The following is a 14,740-nucleotide window of genomic DNA, read 5'->3' on the forward strand; positions in this document are numbered from 1 at the left end:
TCACAGGATCACTTGGGCCCCTGTGGCCTTTGAAACAATGCTAATGAGTGATATCAGACGCCTGGGTTAAGGAACGATGTGATAATCTTCCCTACCAAGCTCGATCGTCGTCGGCAGCGGGTCGAGTCGCAACCCCTTCGAGTTGCATGCTCCAACTCTACAACTCGACCAAGCTCGAGTCCTGCCTCTCCGGCCAACACCTCATATTCTTTGGCGGTGCCAAAGCCCGCCAGCTGTTTTGGATTGTTGCCGAAAAGCTGGATCACCATCAAGCTCAAAATGCTAGCCAAGGTCTGGAGACCAGTCTCGGAGGCGCTACAACATTCAAGTCAGCCGGGGCGGGAATCATTCATGTCTGGGACCCAGCGTTCAACTCAACTCGTCATGCCCTCCTCGGGACCAGACCAATAGAAAACCACGATGCCCCTGCAGACTACCCGAAGATGATCAACGACATTCACTTCTTTTTCAATGAAGACGGTGTCCACCTCACCGATGAGGCTGCATCTTTCCAGGCCGACCTCGTGTTGAATTATTTCTGCAACAACCTTGTCGGCGTGCCATCGAAAGTTTCTCAAGCATACTGCTGTGCCCCGTATGTTGGCCCAAACGTTGTGCAGAAGATGCTGCTTTTCACGGGCTCATGTGGGATTGTCCACCACCTCCTTTCGTTCTTTGTCCGCAGAAAGCATGCCACCAGCCATCAAAATGACTCGCTCTCGTTCTCAGAAACATCCAGAGTCGTTGGGGCAATAGCTACAATCTCACTTGCTGTACTATACTGCTTCGTGGCCGACCGTACAGCCTTGTTCGACAAAGCTCCGAAATTGCTTGAGCTGGGCAAATTCATCTGCCTGGCCGGTCTCGTACTGCTCGCAGGTCTGGCCACCTTCAAGCCAAATCAGGCTCAGCATGAGACTGCCAATGATTGCATGACTGCACTGCCAGAATATCGTCGAGTGCTTTCCAGGCAGCAGACAGAGGAATGGAAAGGGTGGATGCAAATTGTCATACTTCTGTACCATTACTTCGGCCTGTCGAAAGTCCTTTGGGTCTATCAATTTGTCCGCCTGTTGGTCGCTTCCTACCTCTTCATGACTGGATTTGGCCACACCACCTATTTCATCACCACGAACGACTTCACATTCCGCAGGGTCGCGAGTGTCCTGCTGAGGACCAACCTGCTCAATATCCTTCTTACCTTTGTCATGGGAACTCGATATGACTTGTACTACTTCCCGGTCTTGACCAGCTTGTGGTTTCTCATCGTCTGGGCAACAGTCCCAAGGACTCCGGCACCTGGCGTAGACATGCATTGGTTTCTCCGCCGGACTGCCATATCTGCAACAATGGTCAGACTCATTCTAGGAACCAACAATATCATTGAACCGGCGCTGGACGCCATCAGCAGCCTCGGCTTGGGCCTTCCTGAAATCGATGGACGTGAGTTGTTCTTCAGATTTGGCCTCGACGCCTACATTGTGTTCGTTGGCATGATCACGGCAGCTCTTTATGCACAGTACGACACTTGCCACGGCCTCCAGTCTCGTAAAACGGCGGGGTCGCTCAACCGTTGGTCGCAGCTGGCTTCGAGATTGACAACACCGGTCGCCGCGTCTGTCATCTTAGCATATTTGATATTCTGCGGCGGGTTTTCAGATAAGTTTCGCTACAATGAATGGCATCCTTTTGTCTCGCCATTGCCCGTGCTGGCTTTCATTGTCCTCAGAAATTCGACTCCCAAATTATCAGCGTCACACAGCCGACTCTTTGCATGGTTTGGCCGCTGCTCTTTGGAAACATTTGCCTTCCAGTATCACACATTGCTTGCCGCCGACTCTCACGGCTTGCTTCGTCCGAGACTGGCCTGCAAACTAATCGGTCGACAGACCTGCCGAGGCGTGTTTGATGTGTTGGAGACTGCAATCGTGGTTGCGGCGTTTCTCTCGATGAGCGCTGCCACTTCAAATGCTCTGTCGATAATCACCAAAAGTCTCGTCGGCCTCGGAGCGAAGGCACTGGTCGCCTTTGTTGGCATATGGATACTCAACTTGGCGTGGAGTTCATCGGGTGCTGGAACCGCATAATCCTGTTGGGTTCTCTTGGTTAATTCCGCCCTTGGAGGTCCACCACACCAGAATCAGTATCCTTCTCCAAATTCGAGGCTTGTCTACTCCACACTTTCGGCACGTTGTCTCGATGTGACCTGGGGGCGGAGAAGAACGCTCATCAAGCCGAAATTCAATGATGACCTTGATGCCATATGAGTCAATGATCGAAAAGAGATTCCATATTGTACTTGATATATGACGGGACTATGGTTTAATTCCTAGGTTCCCGAAGGTAATGGCGTGTTCGTACGTCGGACATCGTACTTGCTGATCTCACATTTGTTTCAACACGAACGAAGGTCCTTTGTCAACGGGATGTTACCCCGGCAAATCTGTGCCGTGCGGCGTTCGGAGGCGATGTGGATTTGAACTTGCCTCCACATCTCACTGCTCTCTAGACCCGAATATCTGTATGTCCCGCCCCAGGAAATTCCTCGCTTGAAGACATACTGGTTGCTTGCGTTACACGTGCCGCACAGTCTCTGAAATACATCGAACCCCAATCAAGGCGGTACGAAGTCTCGCGGTCAATCAAAATGGGTGAGGACAAGCCAGAAGGAGACAGCGAAAGGGTTGCCGTTCAAGTTCCCCTCCAGCCAGGAGAGCCTGTCGCAGCTTTCGACGCATCTTTTGAACCGCCTTACGGATGGGTTGTCTGCATAGCCATGCATTTGATCAATGGTTTCACCTGGGGAATCATTGCGGTATGGATACTCAGCCCACAGATCTATCCTACAGTGACTTCTAACCATTTGGCTAGTCATATGGTGTTTACCTATCATACTACATTGATCATTCCATATTCCCTGGTACCTCAGATCTGGACTACACTTTTATTGGCGGCGTCAACTTTGCCTGTGCCATGCTGTGCGGACCCATCGTCAACTTGTTTGTCCGGAGACTTGGGACGCATGTGCCTATGTACTGCGGCTGCATCATGTTTGCAGGCGGATTCATTGCCGCGTCGTTCGCCACAGAGTTTTGGCATCTTGTTTTGACACAGGGGATCCTTGTCGGGTATGTTGCTGAAGCGTTCTTCTCACGCTGTTTCATGCTAATGTCTTCCAGACTGGGAACTGGCTTTTCGTGGTTACCTGCCACTCCCATCCTCCCGCAGTGGTTTAATAGGAATCGGAGCCTAGCACAAGGGATCGCAGCAGCAGGGAGCGGCGTTGGAGGAATTATCTTTTCTGCCGCAACGACACCCATGATCCAAAACCTCTCACTTGCATGGTCGCTTCGGATTACTGGTATCCTTGCATTTGGGGTTCTGTTCACCGCATGTTCGTTGATCCGAGACCGAAACAAAACAATCCGCCCAAGCTTCAAGGCTATAGACACAGATCTCCTGAAAAGGTATCGGGTCTGGTTGCTTATTGTGTACACGTTCTTCTCGATTCTCGGATATATTGCGGCCATCTATTCTCTAGGTAGACCCTCCTCTCGTCTCATCACGTCTCATGCCAACGTATAACTTACCTACTTCTAGGCGCATTCGCAACATCAATTGGATTGACGCAGGGTCAAGGCGGGATCGTGATTACTATCATGAATGTGGGAACTGCAATCGGAAGGCCTTTCGTTGGCGTCCTTAGCGATCGATTTGGCAGGATGACAGTGGCATGCCTCCTGACCGCGTCAAACACTGTGCTAGCATATGCGATCTGGATTCCCGCTGACTCTTATGGCGTGCTCATATTCTTTGCTCTTGTTGTGGGCGCCACCAGTGGTGTCTATTGGGGTGTACGAATCCAATATCGATGCTGTTTCCAGTTTTGCTAACCTGCTTTTAGACCATCGCACCTCTTTGCGCCGAGGTTGTCGAGCTGAAAGAACTCCCATCAGCACTCAGCCTAATGTGGGTGACTGTGTCCATGCCTGCTTTATGTGAGTTTCTCCGTCAATCGAGGAGCTAATGTAGCACTGGCTCATTCTGCGTGCAGTTTCAGAAGCAATTGCCTTGGAAATCCGGCGACCTCACTCATCTCGTCCATATCTATGGCCTCAGGTCTATACCGGCTTGGTGTTCTTGATCGCTAGTCTCTTCATGTTCGAACTCCGCCGGCAAAAATGGGGCTTCAGCAGGGAGAGGCACAGATGAATGCTTGCCACACAATGTTGGAGTTAAAGGAGATTCACACAGTCACGGACATTGTCCTGTCCTTCGACATTTGACTTAAGGCTTCATGTGCGAGGAGTATGTCGGATCCGCAGCATGTCCTTCATCCTTAACAAGCAGGTCGAAGATAAGGGCTTGCTATGATCCCGGGATCACTTCGCTAGACTCTGGCGATTGTCTGCCCCTCCACCTGTTTGGATTTCGCGCTCGACAAGCGTCTTTCCTGATACTATCTTCCCGCATTGGGTTGACCCGTCAGGACAGAAATGCTTGAGTTGTCACTCCAGCGGCCGAATAAAACAGCCGTTTGCGACGTACGATGGATCCAGTGTGGCATAACCAGGAGGCGAGGATTTTCAGCGCCAGACCGTGTCAGTCAAAAGTTGGTCTCCCGACAACGGCGACACTCTCTCAGCGTTACCCCAATGCTCCGGCCCAAAGAGAGTTGGATCTTCCGAGGGAAGCTGTTCTTCGGTAGTTGTGCTCCGCCATATTCTACTTGCACACCACGGCGCAAGGTATTGGAATTCTCGCACTAGTTCCATAACCCCCAGTGCCTCCAGCAGATGATTGCCTTGAAAGGTCAATTGAAAATAGTGGGGATTTACCCGTGACTCTCAAAAGAAGGCCACTGTTTGTGCAACTCGGTATCGCCGTCCGCCATCGAGACGGTTTATGAAAATGCATATGCTGGTGCTGCTTAGCGGCGCTCGATTTGTCCCATGGGCGGGCCATTCCTCCGACAAATCCAACCCCAGTCAGATGATTATGTTTGTGTTGGTAGTTCCCGGGTACCGGAGTATTCGGGCAGATCGTGTCTAGTGCGTCTAGTCCAGGCGAAAATACCCCATAGGTGACTTGGGAATGAGGGATGGTTGGAGGGTTATACCGAAAAAAGACTCAAGAGACCATCATCTACAAATATGTGGAGAGTCTCGAAGATCTCGCCGTCAGGATACATACTGTGAGGCTGCGAGGCTCGCACTAGCCTGTGCCAGTGACATGCCTCGGCAAAACCCACCCACGGATACATAATGTATGGGATGTAACTAGTCCTGTCTAATCATCAAAAGCCGAAACGTTCTACACATTACATGGTAGTGCACGTTCTTGCTGTACATTTCTTTGTTGTTCTCTATACCATCTGCCCCTTTCCAAATATCCCGTCGACTATGTCACGATAGTGGCCGCCTTGCGCAATAAAACATGCCCGTGACCGAAGTCTATATCCTCCGGCATGGCCACCGGCTGGCCTGGTCCTTGAACCCGAGAACGGGCAAGTACACTTCAAACCATCCGTTCCCGACACGCCTGCCCGCGGATCCTCCTCTGGCATCGCATGGTGTCCGTCAGGCGCACGAGACTGCAGCACATCTCAGCGAAGCATTCGCCGATATGATCAAGCAAGACCGGTTGAGGGTGTACTCTAGCCTCTTTTATCGATGTCTCGAAACACTACACCCGGTGATGGAGGCCATACTTGCACAAGTCCCGGCAACTGATGTCAAAAGGAGGAGAAACCTACAAGTCCGCGGCGAAAGGGGGTTGGGCGAGTGGTTCGGCCGGGCCTGGTTTGTCCAACCTCGACCGGCAGATCCAGAGAGACTGCGGAATGAGTTCTTCCCCTGGCTGGACGAGTCATACTCTTCGCGTATTATCCCTCCGGAGAATGGAGAACGGATTCACGAACTGCACGACCGCGTGGCACGCGCGTTGGCAAGGGTCATACAGGATGTGGATGAGGAGTATTCGCGAGCTGGGAGGGCCGACGACGAAGTGGCCGTGTTGATTTGTGGACATGCAGCCCCGATCATTGCGAGTGGGAGGGCTTTGACTGGGGAGGTACCCGAGGACTGGGACGAGGAGGATTTTCGATGTTTTACGTGCGGGATTAGCAAGTTCGTGCGACGGAAACTGCCCCCTCCCTCTAGAGATGAGAAAGGGGCGGACGAAGATTACCGTTACCATGACGAGGACTGGAGGAATAATGGCATGGGCGTCGCCGGCGGTTGGGATTGCATCTGGAACAGTGATTGCCGTCACTTAAGTCAGGGCGAGGAGAGAGGATGGCATTTCCACGGCGACGAGAGTTTCGATTCTTATGAGGATTTCCAGGCGAGACCGATCAAGACGTCGGCCGGGAGTGTTCCTCAGTCGAAGTTATGAATCCGGAGTACAAGAGGGAAAGGGGCATGATTGTCTCTGGTGGTGCGCTAGGACCGAGGGTTTGCATGGTTGGGAGAAAGACGAGGGCTATCCCCTCTATAGAACGGTAGAGATAGAACATAGAGAGGCATCGGGTTGTGTTGGGTTGTGTTGGGTTGTGCAAATGAGGCGAGCACGTCTGGTTGTGAACGTGTGGCTTGAATTGTCCTGTTCGATGCTCGGTTTGGCGGACAAAAGTGCGAGTCGCCTCCGCAAACAGGACGAAAACCTCGCGAGGCTTGGAACCTTCATCCCCCATCCAGCCGCGATTTCATCATCGCTTGTAGTTCTCGGTACTTTACGCGACGACAAATTCTTTCTGTTTCTTCTCCCCGCCTTCAACTGTTTGCCCAGCCTGCCGGGTTTGCAATTCTTCTGCTTCAATAATGGTCGCTCCCTCTCAGTAGGACGATGGCGGGTGTGAAGGGCCTTGTCCTCAGCCATGTCCTCTCCCGGCAGCAGAGCATTGCTCCATTCTACCGATTGCTATTATGGTAGATTTCCCTTCCCTTTCTCTCGAGGCCTTGGTGTCCTGACTACTGGCAGACCTTCTAGCGACCTTCATCCGACAGACTCGTCCCCAAACGCGAACCAGCCTCCGAGACGTTCGGCAACAGCGCCGGCATTTCCATGATTACTTCGTCACCCATCTCCCTTCGTCCTCCCTTCATCCCGACTCGCGTTCTCTGACCGGCCTTGCCCACAAGTTTCCGCGGCAAGCATCCACTCCGCATACTCCTGACGGCAAATCTGCTCCCGCTACCCATCCATCGGTTTCTCGAGACACCACTGTGGTGCGCATCCCGCTCAAGAGTGCTAAACATCATTATGGCGCCTCTGTCTCCCGAGGAAGCAGACCCTACAATGAGGATTCCCACCAAGCGGGCGTCATCGAGCTCCCCGCGTTTGCTAAAAAGGCGCCGCAGTCCCTCACCTTGAGCAAAACTCCAGGAGAGGGCACTTCAGCCCAAGGCGCGTCCGGCGATCCTCAGATCTTCTATTTTGGCGTCTTTGACGGACACGGGGGAGCAGCGTGCAGCGATTTCCTCAGGGAGTCACTGCACGACTACATTGAGAAGTCGGCCGAGTTGTTTGAATTGAGGTCGAGCTTGAAGAAGCTCGATAAGAAGCGATGCGGACAGGCGCCGATAGTCGGGGGACTTGATGGAGACGAAAAGCAGCACAAGGAGGGCAAAAGGGCACTAGACATCTTAGAAGTCAACAGCGACGACCGCAAACCAGATGGGAATGCCCGGTCCGAGGACGGGAGGAATAAGCCATATCCGGGTGATCCTCCTCTCATCCAGAGCGCCAACAAACAGAATATCCGACAGCTGGAGAAGGAGCTGACAAGGAATTGGAAAGACCTTGTGGGCGGGTACTTTCGCCGTTTCAAGCCTGCCTATTTTTCCATCTACAGCGGCTATCAGAAGTCGGGCGAGGAATCGGATCCCATGAGACAAGCGGGTGAAGATATCAACTGTGGCGTCGGGATCGAAGAGGTCATGACCTATGCGTTTCTCAAAGCCGATTACGATTTCGTGGCGGCTCAAGCAGCAAAGAATTCTGAAAGTGCCGACAACACGAGAGCCGAAAGGCCACTGAACGAGGGGGACATTCTGGGTGAACCTAGCAAGGTTGCAGCACACATCGGTGGACCTAACAGGTTTAGAGGTGGAAGCACCTGCAGCGTGGCCATGGTGTCGACACCCTCCCCTACACCATTTTGGAATCCGGCGACCACATCTACGATCCTGGTGGCTCACGTTGGAGACACCAGGATCGTCCTATGCTCTACAGTGACAGGGGAAGCAATACCCCTGACCACAAACCATCATCCCTCGTCGCCAGTGGAGAGCAACAGACTTAGAAGGTACGCAGCGTCATTTGTGACCGACTCCTTTGGCGAAGAACGGATCTTGGGCCTTGCCAATACTCGAGCATTCGGAGACATCTCTTCGAAGCGGATCGGCGTGAGCGCAGAACCCGAGATCAAGAGAGTCGAATTAGGACCAGCCGAGTATTCCTTCATGGTCCTGATGTCGGACGGCGTGTCTGGCACACTGGATGACCAGGAAGTCGTGGACATTGTCAAAGAAGCCAAAACCCCCGAGCAGGCCGCGCGAGACGTGGTCAATTTCGCTACGGAGGTGACTACCGACGGGGACAATGCCACTTGCCTTGTAGTCAGGATGGGTGGATGGGAGCGGCGACAAGAAGGAGGCAATGGAAGCCTGGGGACCAAGGAGATGCGGGACTTCAAGAGACAACAGGCTGCCGATCCCAGGAGTCGACAGCAATAGAAGGATGGATGGAAGCCCTGTAGGCAGACTATTGATTGATTTGGTGTAAATATCTATCGAGGCGATGTACATTGTCGAGATGCTGACAAGCAACTACATCCACATTAACCATTGGGTCATCCGAGCTGTAGTCCGTATTCATTGTCCACCAAGGGGAGAAGAAGAAAGCCGGCGCTGACATTGATTCGTCCGTATTCGCATCACTCCATCCGCGGTTCCGGAAGCCACAGCGACCAAAGAGACGGGGATCTGAAATGCAGTGCTCAACACGAAATAACTTAATGTCCTTCCTCCGGCCCGCCTTCTTTCCGAGGGTGTTCTTGTGTTAATCTGTCTTTGTTCATTGATCCTAATTCGTGTGTCTGTCCATCTGTCCGCTGAATCCGCGAGTTGATCACTCCGAGAATCCACTGGAGAGCGAGCCAGCGAGCGAGAGAGAGACAAACGCGACTTTGGGGCCCATCCCGCGCCCGCCCGCAGCAGAAGCAACCGTCTCTTCGATAGAGGCCTCCTTATCAGACGGGCTTGTCTCATTGCTGCTTTCTTCTTCCTAGACCTGATCGAGCAGGTGTTCACGAGACTCAACGTTCTTTCCTCCTTGCTCCAGCGTCTCCCTGCCGAGATCCCCCTCTCAAGAACGCACAATTGTCTGCTGCAGAGCCCGAACCTATCATGGGACAAATGGACGAAGTCGCGGAAGCGAACGGCCATGCTGTGGGTGTCAATGGGCACGCAAAGGCAAATGGCAACGTCTCAAAGAGAAGGAAAGTGGAAGAGGACATGTACGAGGACGAGAACATCTTTCTCTTCATCCCCAACATTATCGGTATGGACTATACACATTGAACAGAGATCTCCCTGCACCATGTCTCTGGTGAGAACCAAGGTCTGACCAAACCTGCTGCTGCGATAGGTTATGCCCGAATCATCCTCGCCATCGCCTCTCTATACTACATGCCCTTGCACCCTCGCACCTGCTCCGGCCTGTACAGTTTCTCCTGCATTCTCGACGCCGCAGACGGCCTTGCTGCGCGCCGATATAACCAGTCCACAACCTTCGGCGCGGTGCTGGACATGGTGACAGACCGCTGCACTACCTCTTGTTTGCTTGTTTTCCTCGCCTCCGCGTTTCCCAGATGGTCGATTTTGTTTCAGGGACTGATCAGTCTTGATTTGGCGAGTCACTATGTCCACATGTATGCGACCTTGACCATGGGCGGGCAGAGTCATAAGAAAGTCGAGGCGAGTCGGAGCTGGATTTTGCACTTGTATTACACGAATAAGGTGCGTATCTGGGGGCAATTAGGTTTCGGTCTCAACTGTGATGACTGACTAATGGCGGTTGGGATGCGACAGGTCGTGCTCTTCATGTTCTGCGCCCTCAACGAACTGTTCTTCATCGCACTCTACCTGCTCTCCTTCTCCTCCCCTCTCTTGTCCCCCTCCCTCCTAGTCACCAGCGAGAACGGCATGTCATCCACCCAACCCGGGTCACCCGCACATCCCAAACCGAGCGCCATCTTCGTCAATCCTTGGAGCGCAGGCGCAATGGAAATGGCCCGCGCAAACAAGATGGATAGCACCATTCCGTGGATCTTGGCAGGAATCAGTTTCCCCGTCATGTTTGGGAAGCAGATAATTAATGTCATTCAACTGGTGAAGGCCAGTAAGTGGTTGGGCGAGGGAGATGTGGCGGCGAGGAGAAAGGCGGGGATCACAAAACTGAAGAAGAAGAGGGTGTAAAAGATGGCCCTAGACATCCTGCAGAACGAAACTTTGCTGTGGGCTATGTCCGAGCGGCTTCGTATGCCCAATCCGCCGCTGGAACTGCTCGGGCAGATGGGAGGGGCAACTTGAGGACGGTGGCCACCGTATTTGGTAGATGGAGCCACACACGACAGGCCATCCAGCGTCAACGAATGTCATCGGACGGACTGTTGTGTTTGAGAGGCCGCGTTAGAGTCGCGAGACCGGCAAATGTCGCCCGGCTCCCACGAGAGCCTGGTGGGAAAGCAGCAGAGGAGGATTTCAATTTTGGCGCCATCAATCATTTCAGCAAGACAGGGCATGACGGGCGACCGAGGCGGACATGGATCATGGCGAACGGACCAGATTCGGGATTTCAGCGGCCGAGATAGGATACGGACATTGGCGCGAGAGGGGTGAGGTGCGATGTCTCATCCCCGTCTTTCTCAAGTGATCTTCTGGGTCAAAGTCTGGTAAATGGGATGGAGCAGATGGGATTGAGTTCTCACGGTCGAGAAATGTACATGTCAGATTACCTTTGCACTGTTATGTATATTTTGGTATCACTACATATTCGCCGAAAAATAAACATAATAGGCACATCGATTTCCCATCCCACCACATATTGTCCTCGTAGCACTGTTGACAAGGTGATCGGACGTCGGTCATATATATATGGACCATTCGCTTACGTATCTAACTACTTTGTGTATGGCCACGAGTAATACTCAGCGGGAGCATATATATATATATCGCTGCAGAAAACCAATATAAGCACCTGTCTTCCATCTCTCTCGCCAGTCCTCTGTTCTTTTGAAAGTCGCGCTGTTTACCTCGCTAACCTTGTTAACCAAATTAACTCGGTACGTAGGCTTTTTTCTCCACTGGCGAGTAGGGCATGCGCCGACGCCGATCCCCCGCACTTCACATTTACATTTCGTAACTAACTGATCCTAATAGTGTAGATCGAAATATGGTGTATATATATATTGTTACAGAGCACTTCAGGGTTCGGCGTGCACGTGCAACAACGCACAGAGGCCTGTCCAGTAGATCGGGAATCGAGAACGCATTTCTGCTTGATACTGACAAAACAACACACCACAAACACCACCCAGAGGGATAGCGGCTAGGGCTACGAACACCTAGCACGGCGGCCGCATCGAGCAACAGAACTGGACTGATAAAACACTCAAAAATAGACTGACGGCGTCAAAACCATTGAATTCCTCGTACTCTCTCAAAACTGTAAAAGGATGGCACACTGCCAGCACTGTAAACTGTCCTGCTCCCAGCGATCCAATTAGGTTTAACATGTGACCTGACAGACCTCTGCACAGCCACCCTGCCTTGTTACAATATATATATCGAATGCTTACTTTTTATTTTCTTCTAGGACTCTTTATAGATTTATTTCTATTGCGTCGTATAAAATTGATCACCTAGGGAGGGGGAAAGGGAAAACAGCAAAAACTTAGCGTCAGACCGTGCCTGGGACATGGTCACATTGCTGAGAAACTGATCCCCATCTACTGTTTTACACGGCGCCCACAACAGTAGGTCAAGGCCGTTCTTTCCGAGGGGGGTTTGTGTTAATGTCTCAATCCGGCGGAAGAGAGAGAATGAAACTCGTCGGTTTCGAACTCAGAGCCGGTCCCTCAGTGTCTTTTAATCTCTGTATTCGTCTGCATATGTCCCAGTGCTGGGACGTCTGCGGAGTATCATAGGGTGAGACGGTCTTTGTAGCCTCAGTGGCCCTTCCGAGTTCTTTTGTACCTGGTCAAGGGTACATCCCTCGAAGTGCCGACCAGAAGTGGGCGGATGCATCTTATATACTACCTTTTGCGCATTCTCAAGGGTCATCAGCGTGGCGCATGGATGTGAGGTGACATCGACGTGAAGGGAGGACTCCCGGAGGAGGCGCCCGCTTGAACAGGTGCCAGTGAAGATCCTGTCGACCTGATCGCTAAGACGGGTACTTCGCCTTCTTTGGGTTCGTCGAGAGAACACTTTTAACTCCGCTCATCCACTGACGGTCGATTCTCTTTGAGTCTGTGTTCGAACTCGATTTCACGCGACAATTCTCTGTACCACGCCGTCGATACCCCGGAACAAGGTGAGTCCCAGTGAGTATGTGTTCTCGAAAGCGTGTCTGACTGGTGTTGGCTGTTTTCTAACCGGTAGCGGGAGCCACATTCCCTTCTCTTGCGCATCCGAGTAAGATACCAGTCTCGATGCGGGAGAGTGAGCCTCCTTTCTGGAACCGTGAGGAGATCTCGCGCGGACGAACGCAGATCCCAAAGTGCCTTGCTGGTCAGCCGCGGTCGAGAGAGCAAGGGGGCAAGGCGAGGGAAGAACTTGAGGTCACACGATACATCGTCGACGACGAGTGGTTTGCTAGAAACTTTGACGTTGAGAAAGACGAGGGCGACAACAGGACGAGATGTTTGTGCGGAGAAAAGATCCAAAGACAGCAGAGCCGCTACACACTGAGCTCCGAGGATATGAAGATGGATGCCTACCCTCCTTACCTCAAGGTATCCGGGGCCGAGACCATGCTGGCGAAAGGTAGCACATCTCAGTTCATCATGCAGCTGCATGAGGGGGCTCTTCTGCCGACAACATTGCAGGTACATTAACCACACAATTCCAGACGGAAAGCTACTCTCCTGCCGAGGTAGAATCCATTATCCAACATTGCACCAGGCTGGGCCTCAACTCGAGATCACCGTCTGCTGCGCCAAGCTGGGAGAGCGAAGCGATTGAGGGTTGGTGGTTTGTCGAGGACAGTTACTGCGAAGCTCTGCGAAGGCGACGCCCCGTGGGACAGGATATCTGCGGGTATGACTGCGAAGATGGTTGGTGGAGGGACAGGCAGCCGGAGGAGCATCGAGACTGGGAGAGATGGGGTTGTCGTGAACTTGGCCCAGAGCGTTGGAGAGAGGAGAGTAGTGTCGCCCATATCATTTCTATGTACAATGCATGGATTCCAGGTCCCGCGCGCCGAGGGAGATGATTCAAACCGCACATAATGGCAAGAGGATCGCGAGGCTGGAAACCAAGGAGACATATTGACGAACCGATGGTTCGGCCTTCGAAAACGTATCGTTTTGATCGATGGAGGGACAAACCACCTCCCCGACTGCCCATCGTGGCCGATGTTACTCGCCGCAAGCTTCCCTTTCCCATCTCTTTGGCCCTAATCGAGAGAGCATGTATCTTCTGTTCCGGGGAAAGGGTACCAATGTCAGCATGATGATAACTCAAAATCCTTCGTTCCTAACAACTTCCGGACAATTCAAGACATTCTCCAGTGGCAGGGCCATAGGCTCATAGCAGGAGCCACAGCGCTCACAGGCCAGTCCTGATTGGATGTGGTGTTAACCAACGCTGAAATGCTTATGGACATCTGCAGGCTAAATAGACCAACTGACTATTTATGAGACTTTGGGACTTTCAAGCCCGACTATGGGATGACGCAGAGAGCCATGGTGCGAAGCGGAGAGCTGCTGCGGAAATCCCTTGGAACGCAGAAATGAGCGAGGGGTCTGACAGGTCGTCTAGATCGCGCTTTGCTGAGATCTTACTTGCTCCGACATCAAGCTGAGAGAAAGTCCCGTGTCAGACGCGGCAGTCCCACTACATCATGATCCGGACTGGTTGACAATTTGGCGACTTGGCGTGAGCTGGATATCCGCAAGGACACAAAGCGTAATACCCATGTAGGAGGGAGGGGAGGATGATGGATGGCGGAGTCGGGTGGAGGGTGAAGGGTGGAAGAGGGACAGAAGCAGGCGGCCCACTCGCCCATCCTGCCCATCTTGCCCACCTGCCCACCTGCTGAGTATACACCCCATCCACCCACCCACCCTCCACCCTTTACTCCCATCTCTCATTATTCTCGCTCTTCAGCATCTACGGACTTCAAATCCAATCACATCCCTGCTTCCTCAGCCGAAACCACCATCGTCACCCAATCACTCCGATCTCAGATCCATAAAATATTCAGCTCTTCTCATCTTTTGGGAGCACCCTTGAGCACCCAGCGTGCACCCTGCGAACACACACGAGTGAGCGAGACCCTTTTCCCGACTGCCCTCGGTCATGCGCCCGGAGAACCTGCTCTATATCTTGTGATTTTTTCCCTTTGTACCTATCCTCCCATATCATGGACATTTAATCGAAACGGCGTTTTGCTTCGCTGCGCCATTCCACCACTTATTGCGCACCCCCCCAAGAAGGTCCACAGGACAACC

At 52.5% G+C, this 14,740-nt stretch overlaps 6 protein-coding genes across 6 annotated transcripts; all 6 read left to right on the top strand.

Annotated features, from left to right (window-relative positions):
• Nucleotides 1-146: 146 nt before the first annotated feature.
• On the top strand, nucleotides 147-2,087 carry Z519_06779 (uncharacterized protein; the record flags this gene model as incomplete). Its single annotated transcript, XM_016764517.1, has 1 exon — nucleotides 147-2,087. One exon carries the CDS (start codon nucleotides 147-149, stop codon nucleotides 2,085-2,087), a length of 1,941 nt encoding a protein of 646 aa, XP_016619599.1.
• Nucleotides 2,088-2,647: 560 nt separating this feature from the next.
• Z519_06780 (uncharacterized protein) lies at nucleotides 2,648-4,212 on the top strand (the record flags this gene model as incomplete). The annotated part of the gene is made up of 6 exons (XM_016764518.1): nucleotides 2,648-2,815; nucleotides 2,872-3,128; nucleotides 3,180-3,541; nucleotides 3,601-3,854; nucleotides 3,905-3,998; nucleotides 4,055-4,212. 6 exons carry the CDS (start codon nucleotides 2,648-2,650, stop codon nucleotides 4,210-4,212), a joined length of 1,293 nt encoding a protein of 430 aa, XP_016619600.1.
• Nucleotides 4,213-5,436: 1,224 nt separating this feature from the next.
• Z519_06781 (uncharacterized protein) lies at nucleotides 5,437-6,396 on the top strand (the record flags this gene model as incomplete). The annotated part of the gene is made up of 1 exon (XM_016764519.1): nucleotides 5,437-6,396. One exon carries the CDS (start codon nucleotides 5,437-5,439, stop codon nucleotides 6,394-6,396), a length of 960 nt encoding a protein of 319 aa, XP_016619601.1.
• Nucleotides 6,397-6,877: 481 nt separating this feature from the next.
• Nucleotides 6,878-8,738, top strand: Z519_06782 (uncharacterized protein; the record flags this gene model as incomplete). The annotated part of the gene is made up of 2 exons (XM_016764520.1): nucleotides 6,878-6,929; nucleotides 6,982-8,738. 2 exons carry the CDS (start codon nucleotides 6,878-6,880, stop codon nucleotides 8,736-8,738), a joined length of 1,809 nt encoding a protein of 602 aa, XP_016619602.1.
• Nucleotides 8,739-9,410: 672 nt separating this feature from the next.
• Nucleotides 9,411-10,481, top strand: Z519_06783 (uncharacterized protein; the record flags this gene model as incomplete). Its single annotated transcript, XM_016764521.1, has 3 exons — nucleotides 9,411-9,564; nucleotides 9,652-10,022; nucleotides 10,095-10,481. 3 exons carry the CDS (start codon nucleotides 9,411-9,413, stop codon nucleotides 10,479-10,481), a joined length of 912 nt encoding a protein of 303 aa, XP_016619603.1.
• Nucleotides 10,482-12,718: 2,237 nt separating this feature from the next.
• On the top strand, nucleotides 12,719-13,123 carry Z519_06784 (uncharacterized protein; the record flags this gene model as incomplete). The annotated part of the gene is made up of 1 exon (XM_016764522.1): nucleotides 12,719-13,123. One exon carries the CDS (start codon nucleotides 12,719-12,721, stop codon nucleotides 13,121-13,123), a length of 405 nt encoding a protein of 134 aa, XP_016619604.1.
• Nucleotides 13,124-14,740: the final 1,617 nt, after the last annotated feature.

The sequence above is a fragment of the Cladophialophora bantiana genome (genome assembly GCF_000835475.1).
Source record: "Cladophialophora bantiana CBS 173.52 unplaced genomic scaffold supercont1.9, whole genome shotgun sequence".
In the NCBI taxonomy this organism is placed as follows: Eukaryota; Fungi; Ascomycota; class Eurotiomycetes; order Chaetothyriales; family Herpotrichiellaceae; genus Cladophialophora; species Cladophialophora bantiana.